Genomic DNA, 27,380 nt, shown 5'->3' on the forward strand with positions numbered 1-27,380 from the left:
GCAATGAAGTGAGATATAATATCAGACGAATCTTGAATAAAATTGTAGAAATATTAGATACATACTAATTTTATATGTGTTTTACGTTATTTTGACAATAGTGAACAACGTTTTTAGTACAGTGAAATGAAGATAAGTTACATTTTTTCCTGATATTAAAGTGTATACATACATAAGTAAGTACTACAAAGGTGATGTTTGTAGGAAATATTACGTAAAAGTAAAAACATATCAGAAATAATTTTTATTGTTTCCTTTTTTTCAATAAACGCATCAACTTTTCACGGATTTCTTTAATCGACATCTATCAACATATAGTATGAAAAAACAACGAAAATGTTACCTTGCTGGTGTCAACCTATATTAACGTCCAAACAGTAAGTATTACATATTTTTAAAATAAATTATAGATTCTTGCATTCGCGAACGTAGAAACTATCATGAAATGTTTAATGAACATTCGTTATTGTATGTATGTATATCGTCACACATATGGATTCTTTTATTTCGTATTTGTTTTGAAATTAGTTATGCTCGCGTATACAATGCATATGGCGTGAAATAAAAAATTTTCGTATATATTCGGGAAGCATTAATCCAAAGACAATACTGACTCAACGGAATTTCTATTTCTTGATTGATATTCTCCAATACCAACATAGTTCAGTGGACATCCAAATATTCTCCGATTGTCCGGTAAATAGATTGGTTGTAGATTGAAAATGAAACGCCTTGCAGAATCTAGAAAGGTACACGTAAAGATTCTCAAAGTAAGTAATATATTAGGAATAAATATTAAACCTGTATAATTGTATAACAATCGACCAGAGCTTCCGAAAGAAGCTTACTTCTTGGGGGAAAATTATACTTTCTTATCTTCTTTAATTGTAGTATTACACGAATGTTGCTAGATTAAAATATATTTATCTTTTTGTTCATATAGCGTATATAACATCTTTTGGTTTTGTAATGATATATCAATTAGTTTATAAATTTATTAAAAATGACAAGTTAATATTATATTTATTTTTTTATACTTTTAAGTTTTAATTTTCTAAGGCAATAAACTGTAAAAAATACAGTTTATTTAGTTACGGAATATGGAAACAGGGACAATGTTTTTTTTTATTATATTGTTTATTAACACATTATAATTTTCTCGCAAGTAATTAAGCTAATACTGACCTGCAGAAAAATTTTTGACTGTCGTTCGTTGTCCAATACCATTTAGCGTGATGGCCTAAATAAGATTAAACTTGTTTTAAGTAATTTTCAACTTCGATATCTTAGATAGAAAAAATATTATTTCGATTTCATTCCAAGTAACAATGGAAGAACTTAAAACAGGATGAAAGTCGCTGTAGAAATTATGATAAAAATATTTCTTTTAATGCAACATGCACTCAAATGTACTGTATCGATCCTTCTCCCATTATACTTATGATTCATGCAATATTGATTGATGCATCTTTATAATTTTAAACTTTTAGATTACTTTCCTTCTAGTTAATTTTTAAATTTTCATATTATTTGTCGCTGAAAATTGGTAAATACGTAGTTTCATTCATGCAATTGAATATCTTTTTCAAATATTTTCTTAAAGTTCATTATTTATTAAAGTTCATCCTTACTTACTGTAGTTGTAATATTGTCTTTTTCAATTTTTATAAAAAAAGAGAAAATTATCGAGAAAAAGAAATTTACTTGTTGAGCATTGTAATATTTATTTCATTAATTCTTATAATATTCCTTTCTTTATGTATGCAGATTGTATCACGAAATACATTCTTGGTCCGCAACATAATTTATATGAAATTGAACATCATTATAATGTAATGATATTCTGTACTTAATATATAATTATAGAAAATTGGGTTAGTATACAAATCTCGTATAGGGATTTTTTGACTAAAGTACTGCTAGATACTTTTTTTACTATTCTCTTTGCTTTTTTCCTATTAGTTATTCTGCAGTCTAATGAATATTAGTGACTGTTATATGTACGTATATCTCAATAACAAAGATATTTCGATTCAAACATTGTTCCTGATGATAGGCGAACACATACGTTTTTGTTTCAATAAAAAAAGGAGTAATAAATTTTCATATGCTATGAGCTAATATAATAAAAATGCAATATACGCTGTTGTGCAAAAATTTCCAGATAGATTTTTCATTTTATATTCCAAAAGCTATACCTAAAAGAATTTTAACTAATACTGGGTATGATGGTATAACAAGTAAAAGATTATGACATAGTTATATAATATTAGTTAAAATCTTCCACAATACTGCTTGTGGAATAAAATGAAAGATATATTTGGAAATTTGTACACACCATTGTACACGAAGAGCAGAAAGGACAATTTTTCTTGCAGATAAGTCGCATTAAATCATGCAATATTAGGTATTCCTATGTCATGTAATTCGCATCAATATTTTAAATAAAACATACACACGATGCATAGAAAGATTCACTTTACATCAACTATTATACTATCGTAGTAGGTGAACGGAAATTACATTATGGATAGAATGAAGAAAGCAAACGAACGATCATAAGAACAAACGATGCAACAAGCTTTACGATAACACTGATACCTCTAGGCTTCGTACTGCGTTTTCGTGTCATCGTGTTCGGGATTGCTGTTTAATGAGTCAACACTCTCCTCAACACTTATCCTAGACGAATTTTCCGGCTGAAATTATTATACATATATTTTCGATTATGTTCATCCGCATTCGAAACTTTCGAATTATTCTCGATTTTTTTTTTGTTCGTGTTCCATATGACATGATGATCTAATTGATTGCCGAGAAAATGATGTTTATGCGTCTTAGCACTTTTATGGGTATTATGGTATAATTTTCTTTCATGTGTTTTGTGGGTTTACGAGGAGTGAGATGGCACAACGTTTTAGAATTGATTTCCTTAAGGATGTTTTATTCGTTGTTCGTATAACATAATCAATATTGCATATTTATATTTGTATTTATATGTATAAAAAAGAAAGGATAAGGGACGTACATACAAAGCCGACAGAGATAAATAACAAATGTATGATAGATGGATATGAATAACACTGGTGTGTCACATTGCAGCCAGATAATAATGAATATATCCAACAAAATTTGAACACATTTACTTTGTGGTGAAATCGAATCTGTCCTTAAACTACAAATTTTTCTTCATTTTGATATAATCGAGTAGCAGTTTAACCCACCAAGGACTATTTCAGGTTGATGCAACATTTCATTTGTATTTGCTTCGGTTAATTTACATTATTGAACTCTGTCTTTTTATCCCTTTTTGCTTAGAATCTATTTCAATACCATTTCTTCTTATATATAATAGTACGAAGATGGAAGAAATTCAAATATTGCAGTATTACAGTATGGTAAACTTTTCTTAAAACAGGTCTTCTTTTGATACAATAAGCAAATGTGCCTTTGAAAAGTATCTATTATTCCAATTTATACATTTTCTGTACGTTCTGTTTACAAAACGATATTTTTTACATGGATAAGTTAGTTTGTTTATGTTTCTCGATAATGTTGTATCCGTATCCACTACTTGGTCCATAATGGGTTAACCAACTTATACGAATATCAAAGTAATAAAACCATGAAAATCATTTTTCAACACTTTTCTTTGTTTCTTAATTTAGCTTAGTTCCACGTTTAGTTTGAGATCTTTAAAAAATAGATTCTTGCGATATCGGACCGGATTCGTATTTCAAGGACAAAGACCTATCTATTCAAGGAATAACTTCTTGATGTTTTTCTTACCGACTTGACAAAATCTTTATCGTCAGTATGTTCTCCTTTCAACTGATGTCTCTCCTCATCATCTGTATTCTGTTCTTTGGAATCGTCTCCTTTTTCTTCTTCTTCTTCCTCAACCGCCTCCTCTTCTTCGCATTCTTCCAGTTCCGGCTCCTCCTGCAGATCTTCCATCGACTGGAAATCAACGATTCGATGCGTAGAAATCGAATTTATACTTAATTCTTGTACATTTTATCGTATTCTAATTCTTTTATAAATTTTGTTCCATCGTTCCACTCCTTGGAACGTATCGTAAAAAGTAGCATATGTTGTTGAGATATTTAATAACAAATGCTCGATCAGAATATGAAAATTTGCTGTTATCGTCTTCGTAGTAAAAATTAAAAGTTAAGAACATTTCGCAATATATAAACTAAAATTGATTTACTAAGAAGAAAACGTTAATTTCCAGAATAATTCTTTTGTAAAATATTTTTCACGTTACTAGAATTATATAACATTAAAGAAATATCGTGATCAGGTATTCGTTTATTTATTTCGATATGTTTTAAAGTATTTCAAAGCGAGCCTGCAAAGTAGATACAAATACGAATAAAACATTTGTTGCGCATCGATCATGAAATAGTGTCAATTTGAATAAAAAAAAATTTTCCTTGATTGACATACTATCGAAAAATCCACTTGGCAAACTGCTTAGAACTTAACATACGTAATTTTTATAAAAAAAAGAAAAAATCTTTACGAATGGATTTGGTTTCGGAGGTTTAGTGATGATGCCTGTATTTACCCCTAGGAGCTCCTTCCTCTCTGGTTCTTCATCTGCTGTAACATATAATTTTAAATAATTTCGAATCTATTTCTACGATAATTTACATTCTAATAATTCTGATTTTCCTATTCTATTTCCTATCCTAATTCTATTTATCGTTATTGAAGACAATTGCTAATTCTCTTAGTAGTCCATCTATGTATAGCTCATCTTCTAATCTTTTCATTGAGCTATTACAATAGAGTTTCGGTTTTCCGAGTCCCGTTTAACCGATGTTTTGTATCGATGAAGAGTGAAAAAGTGTAAGTAGTCAGTAAATAGTAAGTATACGTACGATATTACGTTCAAAATTATTATTGTACTCTATTTTTTTTATTTAGGATGTTTCACAATTATGTTCTTCACACCTTTCAATCAATCAAAATCCTTTCTGTTATTATCAAAGTTGATTAACATTGAAATCCTCGAAAATCATAAAATTCTATATTTAATTTTCTATATTATCATTGTAAATAAATATATAAAATAAATAATCACTATATTTTGAACATTTTACATATTTCATATATGTATTCTATTCACTTTTGCACCTTCAAATACAAATTGCAGCTTATTTATTACGATCTTAAACTTACCTTTAATATGAACCCTTTTATCGTTAATTAAGTCTTTCGACTCCGCGTTGGCCAGCGGTTTATACTCTTTCGCCGCGGACTTATGCGTGCCATTTGGTCTTTTCTCATCTTCTGTCACGTTCTTGAAGCCTACCGTTTTCACGGCACCAGCTAGTTGATCCGTATACTGTTGAGATTGCCATCTTTGAGATCCGGAGGATGAAAGTACGGGCGAGCCAGCGATCCCGGCTTCGCGTCTTCGACGTCGATCCTTTCTTGCGCTTCGCCAAACTTCATAGATGCAGCCGATCACCGCGGTAACGAATACGCAACACAATGCGATGAAGATGTAAGTACCAGCACCTTGTTCCTCCTGTGTCGCGTCGGAATACTGCGATTTATATAAATTCCTCTTCGGAGGATCCTCCATCCAGGATCTGTTGCGATCCTTTGACATATTTATTATATTAATGCTTATTTTATCTTACTATATTGTTATTTGCTATACCGTAGTTACTATATTAGAATGTCTTGTATCGTCATAGTATGTATTTCGAAGCTAATAACGTGTCAAGCTTAATTGAAAGCTATTGTATCAAAATTCTTTGGTAAGATAACGTGTGCACGTAAAAGTTCATTAATACAATAACTTTCTTCGCAGTTTACATTAACTGGATTTCTTCTACCAATATCAATATTCCATCAACGTTTAACACTTTGACTGTCACGCCGAAATCACATGTTTTGCTCAGGATGCCAAGAGAGTATTTCTATTATTCAAAGCATATAATGGCAAAATAATAATAAATTGATGATATAAGACAACATTCTTCCCCAATGGACCGTTTATCTTATTGGTGGTCACGAATGACCACCGTGGCGCCTTGGTAACAGTTGATAGCGCATATTATAAAAAGGCTTCGTTTATTTCAACAAACCATTCGCATTCGTTATTTCGTCGTAAGCAAAACGTCCTGAATATATTGTTGAAACGCGTAGAAGATATTAGTAAACAGTATTTGCTCATTCTCTATATTATAGTAAGGTATGTTCACACTTCTAACTTCAATTATATGATTATAAAGCAGCATTTACGATTAAGTAATTTACTAAGGTATGTTTATAATAATATTTGTAGATTACCCCTTAAAGATATGGATGCAAACACAGTGCACCGTTAGATGCAATATTTGTTTTTATTGATGTTCTAATAAAAATGTTTAATTTTTTAACGGGACACTTTTTATCTCAAAGTATCTTCTATTTATCGGTTATATTCAAAATGCCCTAACTGTCAATTTTCATTGAATTTTTACAATTGTAAGAAGTTCAAGCACTCAGGTCACCAATGATCACCATGGCAGTCGAAGTGTTAATATTGCAGTATCTATTAAAATGGTATGTACCAGAATTCAACTAAATGTGAGTGACTTTCTAAATAAAAAATATTAAAATAATTGTTTTACTATTGACAGTGCTTGATAATAAAAAGTTTCTTACAACGCTATCGTTTCTGGGTGGTTCAGGGCCACGTGGTTCCGTGTGAAAGACCGCGCACTGGGCGCTCCTCACTCCAGCAAGTATCGTCGCCCTGACCGTTTCGCTGCCCTGTTTCGTAAATAGCATATATTCCTCGAGCGGTTTCATGCTAGGTCCCCCGTTGATCGATACCACGACGTCTACAAGAAGAGGGTATCCGTCATTTCGTAATCGCAATGTGGCTGACGATCGTTTTGTCTAACATAAGAAAGACAGTATTCTATTAGAAACCACGGTTCGACTCTTACTGTCGACGAATAAACTGTTATCGGTTTTCGACAGACTTTTGTTTTTCATAGCGGCTTGATTTAACGTAGCACTCACTGCTCAGACAGCCGGTGTATCCCTTGTATTCATTGCCGCTGAATCGAGAATCTGTCGTGTTCAGACCGCCTAGTTGAATTTCTGTCACGCCTGGACTATTGTCCTCGTCTTCTCTCGGCTTCAACACTGGCATTGGTACCATTTGCACCGGCTGGCGATCGATCTACAACCAGTAAAGGGCATTGTCAATCATTTTAGGAGATGGTATGCCATTCTAAAGTTAAATCTAATCTGTTCTATAGATATTCAACGGTGGATGTTGCAAGGCATTTCAATTTACATCAAATACGATTTGGTTTAAGTATTCATCGGCGTGTCTGTATTTAGTATAAGTAGTTATTAATATATTGTTTTTATGTATCTAGATAGAAAATTCGAAAGTGGAAAGTTAGACGGAATGCAAGTAACATGAAAAAATATGTAAAATATCCAAAGTATAGTGCTTTCTATAATACTTGATAGGTGAATTAATATTCTACCGAATATATACTTCTGTAATTCTCAAGAATATTAATTTGCATAAAAATGCTCAGTCTACTTGTAAAGCTGGAAAAGCTTTAAAACAATAGCAAGAATAACACACCAGAAGCGTAGTCGTATTATTATCTCGAACATAGTAAATGCTGTGTCGGTTTCCATTTGCGAATCTTCCTGGACGTAAACGTACTTCATATACGGAGCCTTCTCTGTCTTCTTCAAAAATCAGCCCACCTTGTGACGACAAGGCAACCAGCAAGTAGTAGTTTCTGAAAAAAAATCTTTCAAAAGACATCTAGGATTCAAGAGCGATTTCAGATCGTGATTATCATTGGAACGAATTTGAAATATAAAATATATTGATTGATAGTGTACGGATTAGAAACATAGAAAAATGACGAAAGACCTACTTATTTTCTGTTTGTAAAAGTAGAAGAACCATGGTATGCTGTTGAACATCATTAGTTGAGAATGCTAATTGAACCTTCACTTGGTTCACTTTGTCAACTGGGTCGAACTCGCGCTGCAGAACACTCTCGCCACTAAAGTCTGCTCCCTTTTCTAACAAACAACGCAAATTTTGTACTATTGAATTTGATAAGTTTCAAAATCCTCGTAAATCTCTAGAGAAATGTAATAATTTTCAAATGTAATAGTTGATTCTCAGTGTAGCAGAAATTATTTTTTCAAATTATTTTTATTATTATAATTTAATATTATCTAACACAATTTATATCTTTAGTATTTAGATAATCTATGAGTTGTTCAAGGTCTTATCATTTGTAAATGAGCGATGACTTTATTTTTCAAGATTGATTTTATTAAGTACAATCGCATAAAACTCTAAGTGACATCATCTTTTTATTGGTCTAATTTATTTTTCAATTGGTCTCTGTATCGTTATGGGAAGTGTCGAAAGAAGGTTGCATCGAAACATAAGAACACGTTGTGTATCTGCTAAGATAAATGAAAGAAATATAAATAAGAAAGAAAGAATAAATATTTAAGAAACATAGATTTCAGATCCTATCTATCGTATCTTTATGTATATGATTTATTTATTAAAAGCATATAATATTTTCTGGTAAAACGTGCATTGTATCCAAATGACTAATTAACATTTTAAACGTTTCATGTGAAAACGTTTTCTATTAACACGCGATGTCTTCTAACCTTGACGCAAATGAGTTTTAGATCCAAGTTTATTAGAGGTTTCTTTCTTGTTTACTTTAATGAATACTGCGTGCAATATTCGTAGATGAGATATCACGTGACATTATGTCGTTCACGCGATCTCTTTGAAGATATCTCGCGTGCCTATTTTTCATATTTTAATATTTATAACTAATTAATTAAATGTTGTTTCACATGAAAGAGAATTTCACATAAAATTTAAAACACTTGTCTTCCTACATTCAGCATCGTTTTCTACGTTTTCTAATTTTTCTATGTTTAATTCCTCTCTATTAACGAAAGAAACCGAATGAATTATTCTTTATTGAATGAAATATTAGAAATGTTATAAACAATTTATTCTATCGATGGATTCATTCTAAATTAATATATATAATATTTTAAAAAGAAGCAAATCCATCATTGCGATCGAATAAATTAATCATTGTACTAGGTAAATCTATTAAATTATTTAATGATCGGATGAGTCGGACAAAATATTTTTAATTTTCCTAATAATAAAACAGAAACTATTTCATCTCGTAAATAGTACAAATAATATCACGTTGCAAGATATCTCCATAATTCATAAATCAAAGAAGGATAAATTTTGTTGTTCAAATCATTTTCTCAAAAAAGAAACAAAAAAAAAGCTTCGAAAGAATATACTTAAAGCAAAAATATCTCACCATCAGCGCAATGTTCCCCAAAGTACGACGTTAATTCACAGTTACAAGAAAACTCCTGTCTTCCAAAATCTTCCGTACAAGTTCCGTTGTTCTTGCACGGGGTAGCGTCACATTTCATCTGACAATTAGGTAGCACTCCTTTGCTGCCCTCGTGATTAGCCTCGTTCGCAAGGCTAGGCAAATCAACTAGATATTCTCCGATCATCAATCCACGAAGACAGCCGACATATCCCTTAATTTGCATATCTTCTTTGCCGAACCTCAGCAGATCATTCGAATCGAAGCCTCCTAGATTCACCTATGTAAAATTTTTGATCATTGCATACATTCGATTCAATTTGAAAGCCTGAAATCTCACCTGGAAGTAATTGCTGGGCGGTGCTGGTGGCCTCTGAGGTGCCAGTACTTCCTTTTCAGGATTTATCCAAGGTTTATTCGAGTACGTGTCTAGCAAAATTGGAGTGGCGTTTAGGGTAGAGTTGTACTCGTTCACGTGAAGTGTCGTTGATTTTTCGTTCCGAATTATCGCGATTTGGACCGAAATTCCTGTGTTCACACCTGGAAGATGCTTGTACGTTATATATTGCTATGTTAAGATATAAAATATTATAAATTACTGGCTACAATATTATAAATTATTACAAAAAGTATTGGAACACCACTATATCTATTATAGCACTTATATGCTAATTAGTTAATGCAAAAAATATAAATGTCAATAATTCAAATATATTAATGTTCGTATTATTAACAGTATTTTCATACGACTACAAAAAATTCATACTATGAAAGTGAAATTTTAAAATAAGATAATTTCCTATGTTACGTCTATTAAAATAATTAACAGTAAGATTGGGACAATTTAATGACTGCAGCAGGTTCAATAAAGAGCCCAAAATATTTCTAAAATAATATTCCTAATAAAATATCCCTTTTAATTACCTGGATATTCCACGGTGATGTTCTTAATCTCATTCCCAGCGTTGAATAGATACACTATACTGGTGCCATTCGAGATGTAAAGATGAGCAAAATTATTCAAATGATCATTCGCATACAAGATTAATGAATGAGTATCATAAGTCCTCAAGTTGATCAGAATATTTTGTAATAGTATACTCTTCAATATTACTGTTTCTTCGCTTTCTTCGTCCTTACCAAAATAATTCTTTTTGAGATACGCACCTTGGGAAGTGAATGTCAAGGCTTTGTTGTTTATATCTAAATGATCGATAAAACGAGAATCGAGAGATAAAATGTGGAAATACATAGGAGACAGTGAAGATTTGAAATTGGGTGCAGAAGCTTACTCGTCTCGCAATAGGTGCCAAGGTGAGCCCATTTGTTCTCGCAGACGCACTCGAAGTTGCTCCACAGTTCTACACATCTGGCACCGTTCTGACACTTGTTAGGTTGACAGGAGGGTTTGCAGTCCTTTATGATCTCGGATAGGTGGACCGACATGTAGCTGTGAATGTCTAAAATCTCCCCATTCACAACCAAACCACGGAAACAGCCGATGAGTCCTTGGCGAACTGAAGAAGTCCTCAAGTGTTCTCTAAGAGACGAGAGTGGGTTTTTATTCTTTTATTTTGGCCAAGTCGTTGAGGCTACGAAGATATTTTTCATTTTTGAATGGAATTTCAAACGACGATCAATCCTAATAGTTACTAATATTTTCTATGTTCGTAGCCTCATTTTTCTATTATGTTTCTCTAATTCTTCTAATATTTTGTTCTTTTAATTTTTCGGATATTTATTTCTCAATTAGTGTTTAATCAGCGTTGCATCACCTGGGAGATTATTAGCGAAAATGAGAGAATATACTATACACGAAAGACTAACAAAATACATAATTCGGTTTCCACGATAAGCATTAATTATTCGTGGGTTTTGTTATCTTCTAAGATATTTTTGAGAAAGGTTTCTAATTTTTCTACAGTACTTTGTTCTCCCTCTTTTTCTCAATCTTCAAACATTTCTAATAGTTTATAATATTTTACTGTTTTAATATTCAGTCTCATTTTCGTAATGTTTTTAATATCCATAAACCTTTCGTTCTTTAAATATTCCTATATTTCTTTTTTTTTTTTAAAGAAGATACTTTAAAAAAGAATACTCACGCGGTGGCTCCGCCAATAAACATAGAACCTTCGAATGGCCCAAACTCTTCTTCAGGTAACAATTCAACCATTTGATAGTCGGTGTTGATCATGAATCTGACGTGATAATCATTATAGTCGATCCAGATTTTCTGCCAGTCGCCATTGTTCAACTTTCTTATGCTCTGCACCTCCAATTCCCTGATAGTACCAGTATTTAGAGTAAAGTTAAACGTCAATCGAAATTCTGAAGTCAAAGCAACCATGAAGGATGGATAATTGCTTCTAATTGGTGGTTGATATAGAAGAATGGCCTTTTCTCCAGTTGTTCGAAAACTGAATGCTATATCTCCTTTCCTCCAACCAGGCACTTCGATGTATGATTGCGAGGTCGTGAAAGTGACGACGTATTTCTGTGTATCTAAAAATTAAGGAATGTAATAATTAACGATAATTAACAATTCTCGAGCGCGATCAAATTTGTAAATCTACGAATCAGTGTGGAATGTAGAAGATGCGTCATGAGAGCAATTGAATCTAAAAAACCAATTGCTCTAAACAGTTTAATTTAATTTGATAAAGAAACATCGCTTACTAGTTTCGACACATTCTAACGGTCCCAAGGTAATTCGTCCCTGTGCATCGTCCTCGAGATCTTTTTGTTGCAAAAACACCATACTGGTGATGCCTAAGGAGTCTGGTCTTTCGTAATATCCTTCGTCAGACAGCCATTTTCCTGCGGTTCCGGCGAGAACATCACAGTTACAGCTTAGATTTGCATCGACGCATGTCCTGTTCACTAAACGTAAATGTGAAATCAATATTTCATTAATATTAATACATTGCCAGCTATATTGATTATTACGGTAATTTCGAACAAAAAATGTAGTAGAACTCTATTTACGAAAGTTTCATTTCTACATAGAAGATACGAAATATAAAATCATTGTAACGTTTGCTATAATATGAAATCTCAAGTATTTCTTATGATAATTGTTGTTTTACTTCTTTATTTTATGAAGTATAAAAATCACTTTTAATCCCTGTGCTGCATAATTTTTCTAAGGTTTCTTGTGTCTCGTATAAATCAGAAAATCTCGCGATTGAGATAATTAAAGATAAGATAATTAATTCATCCTGAAACGTTTTATATCATATGGACTCTTGTTAAAATATGGTTTTTATATAATGAACAGAACGCTATAATTAATTACTATATTAACGAATAACGAATAGAAGATAATATTATGTGAAAGTTCTAATACTCACTTCCACAAGGACAGGATCCCCTGGTCACATTTCCTATGTAGTCTACGGTGGTTCCTTTCGAGCTAATGAACCATGTAGCACTGTGCAATTCTAATGGCGCTTTATAGCAATCGTACTTGATGTACTGACTACAGTACAACGAATGTGAGATCAATTCCTGTAGCATCTCTGCAGTGAACTCTCTGTATTTGATGTCGAAAGAAAAATCGGATTCTGCAGTGGATCTAACATCGACTTGTGAGGGCAGATTGTGTTCTACTATAGTCTTTGTCGAGTCCTCGATAGACTGGAACTCGCACTTTACATTCGCTGGAGGGAATCTACCGTTTCCATCGATGTCGATTGTGTAAGCTCTGTCCTGGGTATATCCCAATAACGCTAACTCTTCACAGGTTTTTCTGTATATAGCTGAAATTTTACATATTTTTGTACCATTTTTTACTCGCGTTATTAATTTTCTTACCACGATAGATTATTACGCTGTAATATTAGGTCGTCCGAAAAGTTTCTTTCGTTTTATAAGGAAATAATGGATACAAAACATTTTCCGTTTTATATTATTTTATCGAATTACGTATGATCCATTTTACTCTATCAAAATAAAGATCACAACGTTCGACAGATTAGGTTTCATGTTTATATAAAAATGTGTCGTAAAAGACGAATCTGTAAAAGAAAGACACTTTTCGGACAATCTAATAGATTATTACGTTGTTGGCTACTCAGTCGAACTTCAGCATTCGTGGGAAAGATTAATTTGTTTAAAAAATTTTAGTAGTCGTAATGTTTGATTATTATTTTTTTCTTTCTTTATAAAACAGAAATTAATACTCTAGCGGCAAAAAATGTATCGCAGCATAGGATGAGATAGTCAAGATTAATTAAAAATACAATTTTTCACGTTATTTCTAATATTTCGAACAAATCTACAAATTTGCTTACTAAAGTGACAATTTTTCCCGATGTAGCCAGTGCCTGTACAGTCACAAGTAATTCTGTCCTCTGTCACCGAACATTTCCCCTGATGTTCACAAGTGTTCGGCCTGGTACAAGGATCGACGAATTGGCAATTATCCAAGGCCACCTCGCCGATCACTCTATCGGTATTGATCACGTGTCTAGGTTCTATTCTCTCGTCGTTCACCTGTATTTCACGCATACATCCAACGAGACCTGAGGCAGAGTGCAACGCGTTATAATTTAACATTCTGGTCACGTAGTTTCTAAAAAAAAAAAAAAAAATGTTGAATTTACCCGCGTTGCTTTTTCCACTTCCGATGATAACTTTGTCGCCCAATTCGAACGCCATGGAGAAAAGTTTGCTGTGTTTGTTCCGATAATCCACCAGGACACTGAGCTCTCCTCTCGTGTAATTCAATTCGACCGCGTGCCAGGAGGTATTGTAAGGGGGAAATTTGACGGCGGTGGAGACCGTGATGTTCTCCGTTAACACCGGGATCAGTTGAAAGCGAATTTCGTCGTTTATCACGCGCAGCTGATCAGTTGTAAATTCGTAAATCGTAATAGACAATTAAAGATACTGTTACTTTGCGATACTTGACAGTTTAAATTTGATAATACTTTAGAATGTCTTTTTTAACCGAAATTCTATATCGAGGTAGAAGGAAGTCAGCTTGAAATTTTGTTGCATTGGAAGAATAATGCGAAGAATCTGAGCAAACTTTAAATAATAATGGAATCTATCGTTTGGATTAAAATTAAAACAATTAAATTCCATTTTATTTCGAAGTTTCGTTAAAAAACGAGACACTATTATTTATAGAATGATTTAATCTTATAATCTGATACTAAAGGCAGCAGGTGTGAAATAGAACTCTTATGGGATTCCAACGAACAAAGTATAAATTTATATAGTACAGTAAAGTTATAGATGATATGCTAAATTTATGTATATAAGTTTCTTTAAGAACACTTCCCCAATAACTTTATTATACAAGTTTTGCTAGAAAATTTTTCTATAACTTTACTAGAAAAATTTATATTTCTGAAAGGAATCTATTCGTTTAGATTATCGTTTTTGAATAAGATGTCCGTAACGTACCTCCCAGTATCCAAGACTACGATTACTTGTCACATTCCCTGACGCGACCACAGCCACCGGTTTCGAACTTTTGAAGTCGAAGCTCAGTTTAAGGGAATCGGTGCGTGCTATTGGCCACCAAATGTGGCTGTCCGCAAACGGATACGTTATTGGAATCACATCAACATCTGCCTCGTAATACTCTGGCGCCAATACACCGATATAATGCACCATGGGGTTGGAACGTTTCAACTCATAAATAATGGACTTGTCGTTGAAGAAAACGTACTTCAGCGAACCTGAAACCAATTTAATCGATTTCCATCGATCTTTTGGAGTCGGCATACAAGCGTGTGCTACTGCTATAAATATGCGTCTTCTAAACATATCCAGATCACTGAATTATTAAACAACAGCGACAAGATGTTCTTAGGTGATCGAGTCATGTAAATTTGTTGACACTTAAAAAGGAATGAAATATCAAATATGAAAATCGCTACAGCTCTTAGACAAGCAAAAGTTAGCTTGAAAAAAGAGTCGCCAATTTTAAAGAATTTACGGTGCCATTCAAAGGATAAATTTCTTTCGAGTAATTGTCCGACCAATTCCCTGTATTACACCTTAAAAAGTTGTGAAAAGTAAATTAATAAAGTGATATATAGAAAAGAGAAATTGATATTTCTTAATCGCGTAGCGGATAAATAATTTACAATTTTTTTAGTGAAAATGGAAATCACCTTGATTTGATATATAAAATTTCAAAGTAATTGGCTGTAGTTTAAGTATTATAATAATTGACAAAGATTCGTACCTGCAAAATTATTATACGACCGAAGGCCTTTCTTCTTGTGCAATTCAGGACCACCGCCAATGTAGATCTCAGGATCGATGATCATATTATAATTCTCGCCAGGAATTTCAAGCACTTTGATTTCATCGTCCAAACTAACGAAAACCAAAGATCCATTATGAAATATCGTTAAATTATTCCAATGGTTCGAGGTGATATAATCGCCTAGCTTCGTCGTGATTTTCGACTTGTGGCCGAAATCTAATGCAACGTGAACTGATCCGTTCATGATGTATGCTGCTATGTAGTGTGGCGTTCCATCGATTTCACCAGACGCGTAAAATAAAGCCGAGTCGTCCCATTTCGTCTTTAATAAAAGTTAATAGAAATATTAGAGAAATTTCTCTGCTGATGGAGATAAAAATTTCTTTATTAAGTACCTTGAATGCAAGGCTTATCCTGTTCACAGACGAGTGAACTCTGTCCTTCCAATCGTAAACGCGGAACGAGACGTATGAAGAACCTCTTAATGTTAAGATCGTGGCCGCTGAAATATATCATTCTTTTATACAAGATGTGTCAGAAAGTTTAGACAAAAGTTTGCATCTAAATCCTATATGTTAATCCTTCGTAGGTAAAATATATTGTTTACGTTCATATCCTAGTGACACGGTCAATAATTAAATTAAATATATGAAATTCTTTCGATTCTTCGAGAAACAAAAATTCTGTACGATTATATTTCATGGAAATAAAATTTTATTATGTAGTATCGTGGATAAATTGCCTAAGAAATATCGGGTGAACCATAAACAATAAATTCTATCTATCAATAAACTTATCATATAAGATAGAAATCATTGGAAACTTTAATTTCTAATATTTCTAAATAAATAAAAAATCCTATAATTATAACTATGATCGAATATAAAATTATCATTTTATAAGCGGGTTATTTATTTTCCTGATGTAAGTAAATGACGAAGGACTATTTTCTTTTTACGTACTGTATACATCGCATCGTTCTCCTTCGTACTTCGTCCCAAAGCAGTCGCAAGTTAAACTATTATAGTGGTTCACACATTGGCTCGAGATGAAACAGAGATTCTCTCGTGTTCTACATCTGAAATTTGTTTATCAAGCGAATCATTCGAACATAGTGATAACAATTATCGTAATATATTTCAACGAGTCCCTTACTTGTCTATGCAGCCCTCTTTCACATTTTCGTGCTTCGTGGCAATCAGAGGCTGAATGGGCAACAAATCGCTGGCCGATTTGCCTGAGCTGAGAACCATATCTCTTATGCAGCCAACAAACGATTCTATTATATACTTCACGCCGTGCAGTCTCTCCTCGGAACTCAACCCTAACGAGAATTGTGTAATTCATGAGAAAACTGATTTAATATATTCTACGGTTTCCTTTCTTTTCTAATTCTCATTGTATCAATGGACTATTAGCGACTTAGAATCAGTTGAAATTATTGGCTGAATTTTCCGACAAAATCGTCTTTTCTTTTTCTTAACTTTAGCAACATCTAATTTAAATATTTCGGGACATTTCTTTATAGAGGAAGAACCGCTCGTAATATTAAAGTATATAAATTAATCGAATGCAAATTACAAATAGAAATACGGAAACTCATTAAAAATTGTACAGTTAGCTAAACTTCTTTCAGTGAGTACCGTGTAGGTATTCTTGAAGTTTCACATCTTGATTTTTTAACGCTCTATACATATTATGTACGTTTACGTCGTTAAACTCTTCACGCGTAAACTTCGGTTATAGATATATAATCAGAAATCAGCAAATCAGAAGTAAAAAATAAGTTTCATTACCTCCAATAAGGACGACAGACGCGAGTTCTTCGGACACTCCGTAATTGACTGCGTGCTCCAGAACTTCGAGCGTTGTCTCCTCCTGTTTATCGTCCACCCTGGCGATCAATTTCGCTCCATGGACGTCGATTCTCACCAGAACGCTATGCCATTCGTCCCTGTTCAACCCCTCGCCAACGGTCAGGCTGGTTGACCGCTTTCCGAACACGTGCACCACTTTCAACTGGCCCTTCTCTACGATCACGTACAGAGCATAAGGGTCTAAGCTCTCTGGTCGATCCTTCACGCTGTGGTAGACCAGTAGACCATGGGGTAATTTCGTGCGAAATTTGAAAGATATCTCACGACACAGTCTGCAAATTAGAGCCATATTTAGAATAGTGGATCAGGATTTTCCTATTAAAGTTGATTTCTCGTATTTTTGTGCCAAGAGATTGATAACTCGACATTGGCTTGATTATATAAATTGTTCAAAAGTGGAACTGATCGATCTCATTCTTTACAGATTTCTCAATTTCAATGTTAAAGATACGGAAGAATTTATATACTAATGTCGTTAATCAGTTTGTCCTTCATGTGATTCATGCGTATAATTTAAAATTCTTTGAAGCATAGTTAAGATTACTCACCGAAGTTGAAAAGGTTTTATACCGCTACCGTCCAGCTGAATAAACGTGTTACTTTGCGCGAACATAAAAGTCTTCTCGTAGCCAGACTCCATGAAAGTTAGTTCCTGTCGAGTAATTCTTTGAGTGTACTCTCGTTAACAAATTTGCTATCCTAATTATTTCCTTTGTTAAGCGATGAATTATTAGATTAATTATAGTTAATACCGTGACATTATGAAATATTTGAATTATTTGTCTCAATCAAATTAAATATATTTGTATGCTATATATTTTGAGGCAGATTTAGCGAAGTTAGTTCACCTTTCCTCTTTTGTACTTTGGTACAGGTGGTTTCGTTGGTTCCGGCGGTGCAAACGTTGGTCGTGGAGTGATGGCGGTAGTAGAAGGCAGTGTGTTCGTGGTTGCAGTGCTCGTTACAAATACGTTTCCCTTTGTGATCAAATAAGGTGGCAGTGTATCTAAGAAACCAGAAATTCAGTAAAAATACCACGAAAATTACATTTTCTCTGAAACGGTACCAAGTTTTTATCAAAATTAAATCATGGAATAATTTTCCGTGGCATCTTTTAGTTTACTGTGTCCTATGATTTTGCGTAATATCTGTCTCTTTCAGGAGACAAACCGTACAAAGATTTTTCTAGTTGATTATATAAAAAAGAATATGCAATACAAGGAGAAAAAATTTCATTCACATGTTATACAAAAAAAAAAATTGATCAAACGCCTAAAAATACATCGTTGTAAATTAATAAAATTTCTGTAAAAAATTAACAATTGGACATATTGAGTATTCTGGACTGGTGTTAATAGAAGTCTACTATCTCCTTTTTTATTTTTGTATTTTTATACTAATCGATTTGTGCCTTCCAATTACCTCATCTCTTTCTACTACATTATACAATCACGATATTCAAATAATTGAATAAATGACAAAAGTAATCAAAGTATTTCCTTACGTTCAGGACCACCCACGCAATGGTAAAGACACTCAACTTCCGAATTGAAACGATTCTCGTTTCCTAAGCAGCCACCGTAAAGAAAAGTCCTGCATTTTCCTTCAGTCTTGATGAACGTCCATTTTTGAACGTTCTGCTTGCATGGTCCTGGTTCAGTTTTCACGAGACACCTGTCAGGAAACGTCCTCTTCGTGGTAGTGGACGTGTCCATTTCGTTGAACAGATCGATCTCTGACGAATCTGTTAAATTCGCTGAAACGATCGCGTAAACGTATGCCCAAACGAGGATTCTGAAGATCCATCTTTTGTGGTCGATCATCGTTGTTTTCTTGCTGAAAAATCGAGCAACATTCAGCTAATATTTCGTGTTTTATTTAGAGGATGCTGTTATTATGGATTGTTGAAGGCAAAAAAGGTTTCGTATAAAGAATGTTGGATAAGTTAGGATAATTCCAGAGTTACTTTTATTAGTTTCTACAGCTTGATAATTTTTAGAAATAATTTTTGGAAAATGTGAAAGAGAGAACAGAGTGCTAGAACTGTTTTGCAAAAAATATCCAGTAGTTAAAATAATGTTGGTGTCATTTTTATACATCTATAGCATACCCGTTTCTAGGAATAATTTTTGGGAAATGTGAACAGTTAAACAAATAGTTTCAACGAGAAATCTAGGATTGTTATTGGTAGATTTCAGATATTTGTGCATCTTAGTTTTAAGGGTTCAAAAATGCACAGAGTGCATGGTATAGAAAAAATCATTGCTGAAAATTTCGTCTTAAAAAGATCATGATGTTACTTTCATTAATTAAAAAAAAATGCTTAGTAACTATTTTTAGAAAATAAGAATAGTATCAGGCAAGAGAGCAGAGAGTTAATTTTAATCAAGAATGTGGCACCATTATCAACGACGATTTCCGAAGTGAAGAAAATTTCGAAAGGAACGTCTATGAGTTAAAATATTTGTATTATTTTTATCGATCTATCTAGTTTGCCAATCATTTTTTGGAAATGCAGAAGAATCGGTACTTAATTTTAAACAACGATTTAAATACATACGTATTTCAACGAAATCCAATTGATCCATATAAAACTAAGCTCACTAATTCCATCAATATTAATCGTTCAATTTCTGAAGAATCTAAGAATCTAAGAATTTAAGAATCCGAAGAAATGAAGAAAATTAAGAAATTAATCTACCGTGATATCAAAATTTAAAAAATGTAGTTAATTAGCGCGGTCACTGAATAGTTGAATTATGGTACATCAGTTTTACTCTCAAATAAACGGTCGAAAAATTTCAATTAAAAACCAATCTCAAATCCGCACTTCCATCGACAACGATCATTAATATCAATCTGGACTGCTACTCACACCTGACACACTGTCTCGGAAACTCAACTTAATTGTACACTCTAATTAGTCCTTTCTTCGGTTTTCACCGTACCACACACTTTCCTAGCCACCGCTCTCAACGGCACTCCTCCGCCCATAATTCACATAAAAAATCCAACCGAAAAAAATCACTTTCGAAGTAGGTTTCTCTCGTACCCACATCCTCCAATTTCATTCTACACGTTTCACGTTTTGAATTGTGTGGTCGCTCCGTGGAAGAAGAGCAAAGCGCAAGTACGAAGATAGGAAAAAAGGAAAAGACGAAGTTTAAGGATCGAGCAGATCGGCGAGATGCGGTCGGATCTCACGTGCTAGGCCGGTCTGTGACAGTTTTCTGCGTCCAAACATTGAGGACGCACGAATCTGCGTACCTTGATGTGCCGTGGTCCAAACGAGATCGCGACTAGCTAGAGGACAGGATGTGACGTCAGAAGGCCCCCGGCAAGCACGACGGCGGCTGCGAGTCAATTGTCTTCTTTCGCACTGACACACCGATAATCTGATCCCACACGAACGACACGCGTGTGCACACGCCGCCACGCACCGTCACGGCCCGGCCACGATAAGCGTCTCCTCCTCTTCTTCGTTCGAACGCGACACTCTGCCACCTTCTCGATCAACGACCAGAGACGCTCTTACAATGCCACCTTCTTCGTCGGCATCGCGAATAGCCGATCGCCTCGAGATGATTCCAGTCGCTTCGAGGAACCCGCCGCAAAGATTTTCAATCGATTCACCAACATTGGTAGAGGGATAAACACGAGAGGAGTACAGTTTGTCCTACGAGAGCGTATTGACGATATCTCACCGAAAATGAATATATTTGTACGAAATTTAATATGCATTTTAATATAGATCTCAGCAAAAGTTAATATATTTGTAAATAATTTAGTATGGATCGATAGTACATTTAAACTATTAATACGCTTTTAGTTAATAACGCGTCCAATTTTCTCTGTTATCGATTGGCAAATTGGAGAGTTTGGCAAAGTTTCGTCACCCTTTCTATTCATTTTTCAGCCTGCCACAGATACGGATACAGGTAGTACCCTATGTATTTTACGAACGCGCATTATTAGAGCTTTTGACTTTAAAACATCTTTCAATTTGAGCTTCGTAATACCAAACATTTTTTTGAGATTGGCATTGGATGACTCGGACGATTAGTCCAACGCAGTGACATTGTGGACGATCGCTTCAAACGTATGCAGCAGTCATTTCAAAATATTCAGATCTTTTCAATAATGTAGACTTTAAACGAAATTGAAATATTTTAAGACAAGGCTTATTCGATAGGACCTCGTTAAATATAAACTTGATCTTTGTCTCATTAGATATAAACTTTCGTAGATATCGCCAGTACGCCACTCTTGCGACACAGATTGTATTGGGTGGAGTTTTAGGCTGTGATTAAGGCGGATGCATATTTCGACGACTCGACGTTCTGAGGAACTCAATGTGTCGACGTAATCGACAATTTATATTATTCTTATTATTCTCAATAATTAAAAGTATGTATATAGATTACTATAAGTGTACGTGTCGTAGTGTTCAGATGTTTCGTTCGTCAGAACGCCAGTTCGTCTGAATACATATTCGCTGTAACTATGGCCTTAATCGCGAGCACACGAATGTAGATGTTTGTTGGTGTTGGGTGGATGTTTGTGTGATGTTAGTTTCGGTCGATTTGCTATGATCCGAGTGTGCTTTTGAACGTGTCATTTTTGTAAGTTTTTGGATTTCGAGTTGGAAAGGATGCAAGCAGAAATTTGATCTTTTCGTTCGATTTTTTGTTTGATGAAATTGTTTTAGGACGAAATTGTTTAGGATGAAATTGTATTTTGATCTGCGAGTTATTGAATTTTAAGAAAGAAACAGGGTAGATGTGAAAGAAGCAAGAATTTTCTATTGCTCTTCAATTGTTTGTTTTAATCTTGTTAAACGAAATTGTTATGTTTAACATGGTCAGTGATTTTCGTAATCTCGTTGTCGCAATTGAATCATTTCATATAATAGAATTACGTTTATCTGAAATCCATTAATTGCAGGAAAATTTGATTTAATGTTTGATTAACTAAATCCCTATTATTCGAATAAGCAATCGTGGATAATGGTATGTATAATCAATAAATTCCAATTACACGAAGTACCTACATGGTTCAGATAAATACAATTCCACCATAATAAAACTGTCGTTGATAATCATATAGGGTGTCCCAGTTTTTCTGACCAAACTTTGTTTGCAGGCATAAATAAGAGAAAAATGTTCTATAAGAGTACTTTAACGGACTCGAGATTACTATGATACAAAGCAAAAATAGGTCGACAATCAATGTATTCTGTAACTATTCTGTAGCTATTAATATCGGTATTCGATATTTCAACATGTTCACTGATTATTCCTAGCAGGTACATGTCTCTGACAGAAAGTTTAATTTATGAATTAAAATTTATAAAAAAAGTATTGTTTTTCTAGGCGTTTCAATGCTTGTAAAAATGTGTTAGAAATATTTTATTTGAATTTAGTAGATTAAGAAATTGTCAAGAAATGCCACTTTTCCAAAACCTTCAATGTTTCTCAAAATATATTACAAATGGTTAACATAAAAAATTATTGATTATACATATATAGTATACATAATCGAATGTTTCTAAGTTCAATATGAATCGCACCTTGAAGGGACTAAACAGCTGGAGAACATACGAAAAAGTGAATCGAAAGTGCGTCGCTATTCATCTTCGTCTCCATCATTGCCGCCACCTCTTCCTATTCTTCTTCCTTTCTCCTGTCTGTTATTCCACCATCTTCTGTTAATGCTCCTGTTGCTGCCGCTGCCGCTGCTTGTAGCAACTAGACACTAATTTATTAATACCACTCCGACTGTTACACTCTCTTACTCGTCATGGTTTATTGACTTCCATTGCGACCTCGTAACCAACAATACGTTTTCGCATAATCCCTTTATCTCCTTAACCTCTGGTTTTCGTTGGTTTATATTTCATCATTAATTTTAGAGAGAAATTTTCGAACGGTCTAACGTGAAATTTTACTTTTCGAATAAAATTTCAAAAATTATCATGGAAGATTCATAAATGGCACTTTACTCTTTTCGTATTGAATATATTTATGTGAATAATTACAGCGTCAGACTAATGTGCCATTCATATTTTCCGAAATTTTTAATACAGTTTCTTGAATTTAAAGCTCTTTTAAATTTCTAATTTTCTTTACGAGAAAAATAAACTTATATGTACAGCTTCTAGAATATCGTGACCCGAATAAGATTCATTTTAGAAATACCAAAGTTCCTCTCATGAAACCATTTAATGCACCTACGAATAAATATGGTTTCAGTAGATTTAAATACCAAGATTATCGAATTTGAAGCACCAAAATCGAAATTTATCGATTTAAATGGAACTCTAGTACAAAATCCTTACGAACATTAAGATTGACAAATGACAACAAACTCGGGCCTCGGAATTGACCAGAATATTTTTGAAATTTCATTATTAGCCTACTGATTTAATTTCGTTACTAATTGTCCGAAGAAACATTGACGCGTTTCACTTAAATAATTCAAGAACGCACAAGTAAGGTAAAATCGCATCTCAGGCAATCGAACAATTTAGTTCACGTTCTATATTATTTCACTTGCGAATCACAGTAGGCGAGTTTCTTATTTTGAAACAGCAAGGTAGCAAGCTCTTCATGAACACTCCTGTTGTCCTCAGAAAATCGATATATCGAGCAAACCTGGCGAGTAGGTCATTGTAGTGAGCAGGCTTTAAAGCGAAGGCTTCAAGAAAAGGAAGAGAACTCCTGCTCTCCATTTACGTAATGAGCAATCAAATTTCTTACTTCTTTTTCTTCCTTAGAATTCCTGATTAATTAAACGGCTCAAAAATCAATAAAAATTTTTTTCGAGCTAACCTAGTTAAAGTAGAGGTGGAGTAAATTTAAGCTCTTCCTTCATATCGAAATAGAAATAAAAAGTTATCGTATAATAAATATAGTTTCTGACTCTATGACAAAATGTAATATTCCGTAGTAAAGTCATAACACCACACAATAACTACGTTTGTATAATTGATGTAATTTTAAAAGAAGAAGAGAATATCGCTTTCAAGGAAATTTTGTTTCATTTCTTATAAAACCAGGAGGTTCTATTTCTATTATTCTTTTCACTGGTTTCGTTATGTTTTTAGAGCAACTACGTTTAATTTTTCTGAGAAATGATTTCCTCACTTCTTTTCTTTTATGGATATAAACTTGATTAGATTGCAATAAATGAGATTAAATAAAACGAACAAATGGTTGAAAATCTGAATCTTGTAATGTTATATTTTCCGTGTAGGGTTGAAAATTACAAAGGCTGAATCAACATGTCTCGAATCTCGAATCTCGAATCTTACGTCGACGATGACAATGTATTTTTAAACTCGACTCAGGTTATTTAATTTCAGAATATTTAATTCTAATTTATATATCCTATGATATCCATCTTATAATGGATAAATATCAGCGATGATAGCTTTCGTCATATAAAATACAGGAAGCATTTTATTCTTAAGAAGTACATAATTTAATTCAAACGGTTGCTGGTCATTTATGATCCACACGATGTAAACTTAGCTTGGTTTAGAGTTAAAAATATCAGAGAATATTGCAAAAACAAATGTAAAAGTTAATTGTTCAAATTTTATTTTGTCTTAGAATCAAGAAGATTGAGAGTATCGTGAAAATGTTAAAAGTCACCTTATCAAGAGTCGTCTTTCCCAGCTCACACGATAAGGAGACGCTTCCCTAAGAAAAGGAATTACACTTTAACCGAACACCTAACGTATCCGGGTCACGAATCAGCATCCACTGAATTCGAATACTATCGTCGTCTCTCGATTCCTCGAATGAAAAGCAATCCATTACTCATAATCCATCTCCACGCATGGGATCAATTTTATTTAAGACCAGAGGACTGTTGCATGACCGGAAATCACGTAGGGCGCTACACCGATCTTATCCTTTGAAGGGAAACGATTTAGGATTTACATAAAGGAAGTTTATCTTCTAAGAGTTGAACGCTAACGCGCATATCAATGAGAAATGATGAATTAACCAGTATGAATCAGTTTGATGTAACTATTGTCTAGGATCATTGCACGTTGCTTCTTTTACGAATAAGAAAATTTTTATGCGGCGGTTTTCATTGTCGCCTCTAGGTTTGTGTAGGCGACATCTAATTCTCGAATGCGTGATTTTTCGAAATATAATAAAGTATTTTATTATGTTTAATATGAGAATGCTATAAATTATTTATCTTGTTGGTAGTACAGCACTTTTTAAAATTCTTTGGAGTAATTGTAAATTGTTAGACACTATCAGTTAAATCGTATTATTCAAAAGCAATAATCGAAATAAAAAATTATTCGAAAATTTAAATCGATTCTAATAGAAGACAAAGTTAATTTTAAAAGTAATAAATTGGTTAAAACGATTCGTCATTCCAAACGATTTGCCATTCTTTATTATTATTTCGAATAAAATATGCTCAAATCTGGCCGCGTCTATGGATGATCCAACAGGTTGATATAATGGAAATAGTAGCACGAGCCAAGTGCATAAGAAGTTAGCGTGATAGCGATAATTCTTTGTGTATATAAAGTTTCCTCAATCGTTGAACTAAAGATCGAAAGTGTTTTTTTAAAGGAAACTGCATCTGTTTGCATCTCGGCGCTGATTCTTATTCAGAGATAGTCTGCTTCATTAACCGAATTGAATCTTTAAGAACGATCTTCTAATTGATGCGATTAATAATCGCTGTGTCGCTCGAGTGCGTTTGTGTCATGCTTTAAAAATGTTCCCCTTCTTTGCTTTACACGCTTTTTCTCCTCTCGTCAAATGTACTGTTTATAAGAAATTAAGGCCAAATCCTTGTAGAACTTCATTTTTTCAGTTAGTCGAATAACAAATTTGAAGATTTTTATTTTTAGCAGAGAGTACAGAAGTGTGCTTTGTCTTTTGAAAAAAGTGTCAAAAGCAAGTATTTGGAAGAGAAAAATATTTGTTTTGTCGACTTTTGAATAATAATTTACACTTTTTCGCGAACCATGATATTGTGAGACGTTTTGTCGCGTCTGAAGACGATTCGGTAGATCGAATCTTTCAAGATTTCGAAATTGTTTCGAAGTTTGTTCATATTAATTTCTCCACCGATTATTACAGATAATCAAGTATCGGTAGATTTGAGGATAATTAAGTTCACGTTACCAAATTTTTTAAATAATTCAGTGACATAAATTAATTCGATATTGGCAAATGTCTGCACTTTTATTTTTAGCAAATTACTGTTTGTTTCTTTCATTTTTCTGATGATGAGGGCAGATGACACTTCCATAAATTTCCAAATTAATCATTTCCATTGAATTTCAGTTCCCCCTCCCCAAAAATTATTCCGAAACTAACAACTAATTCTTATCAATATTATCTTCATTCGAAACTAAATTACTTACACGTTCCAAACATAGTCATAAAATCTTCACAAGAAGTCAAAGAGAACACCTTCTAAACAAGCACACCGATCATTGTTCACTCGCGACAGAAAAGATATTATGTTACTAAAATTATTCGCGATAGAAGAATTTTCTGTTATCAGGCTCGTTTGTAAAATTTGTAAAAAGAATTTGTTTGAAACGATATTCTGTCTTTTGGTGTGTCGAAGTGCGCGACGCGACGGAATCGCGCTTACGACTGACACATTAACTCATTCTCCAAGCCGCCGTGCTACTACAGGCTTTTCCTCCACCCACGCAGCCAACCGCGTATCAATTGAGGGTACTATCACGAGGTCTAGTTCTGTAGAAGGTGTCTCGGAAGTGTCCAGTTAACTCGTCAGTTCCTTCGTGAAACTCTCTTCAATTGGCTACCAGAAATGTTTGTTGATCGTTGATCATCGAGACTACGAAATATAAACGGTTTTAATATTACCGAT

At 33.6% G+C, this 27,380-nt stretch overlaps 1 protein-coding gene across 10 annotated transcripts; it reads right to left on the reverse strand.

The window, feature by feature from the left end:
• Positions 1-229: 229 nt before the first annotated feature.
• Positions 230-27,155, reverse strand: LOC100646420 (neurexin-4). Of its 10 annotated transcripts, none has more exons than XM_048408174.1 (28): positions 26,902-27,155; positions 19,000-19,331; positions 18,344-18,501; positions 18,044-18,147; positions 17,415-17,767; positions 16,774-16,942; positions 16,581-16,696; positions 16,014-16,120; positions 15,595-15,940; positions 14,805-15,082; positions 13,997-14,237; positions 13,685-13,915; positions 12,743-13,150; positions 12,069-12,272; positions 11,495-11,894; positions 10,682-10,929; positions 10,314-10,592; positions 9,730-9,929; positions 9,372-9,669; positions 7,920-8,070; positions 7,616-7,790; positions 7,033-7,195; positions 6,670-6,848; positions 5,191-5,617; positions 4,574-4,605; positions 3,790-3,960; positions 1,186-1,240; positions 230-741 (listed from the first exon to the last, which is right to left on the reverse strand). In XM_048408174.1, exons 2-28 carry the CDS (start codon positions 19,316-19,318, stop codon positions 593-595), a joined length of 5,961 nt encoding a protein of 1,986 aa, XP_048264131.1. In that variant the 5' UTR covers positions 19,319-19,331; positions 26,902-27,155; the 3' UTR covers positions 230-592. The 10 variants fall into 10 exon arrangements, with proteins under 10 accessions (XP_048264131.1, XP_048264129.1, XP_048264130.1 ...); XM_048408172.1 differs by having other exon boundaries at positions 4,529-4,605; XM_048408173.1 differs by having other exon boundaries at positions 4,574-4,608.
• Positions 27,156-27,380: the final 225 nt, after the last annotated feature.

Source organism: Bombus terrestris, chromosome 8, assembly GCF_910591885.1.
Source record: "Bombus terrestris chromosome 8, iyBomTerr1.2, whole genome shotgun sequence".
In the NCBI taxonomy this organism is placed as follows: Eukaryota; Metazoa; Arthropoda; class Insecta; order Hymenoptera; family Apidae; genus Bombus; species Bombus terrestris.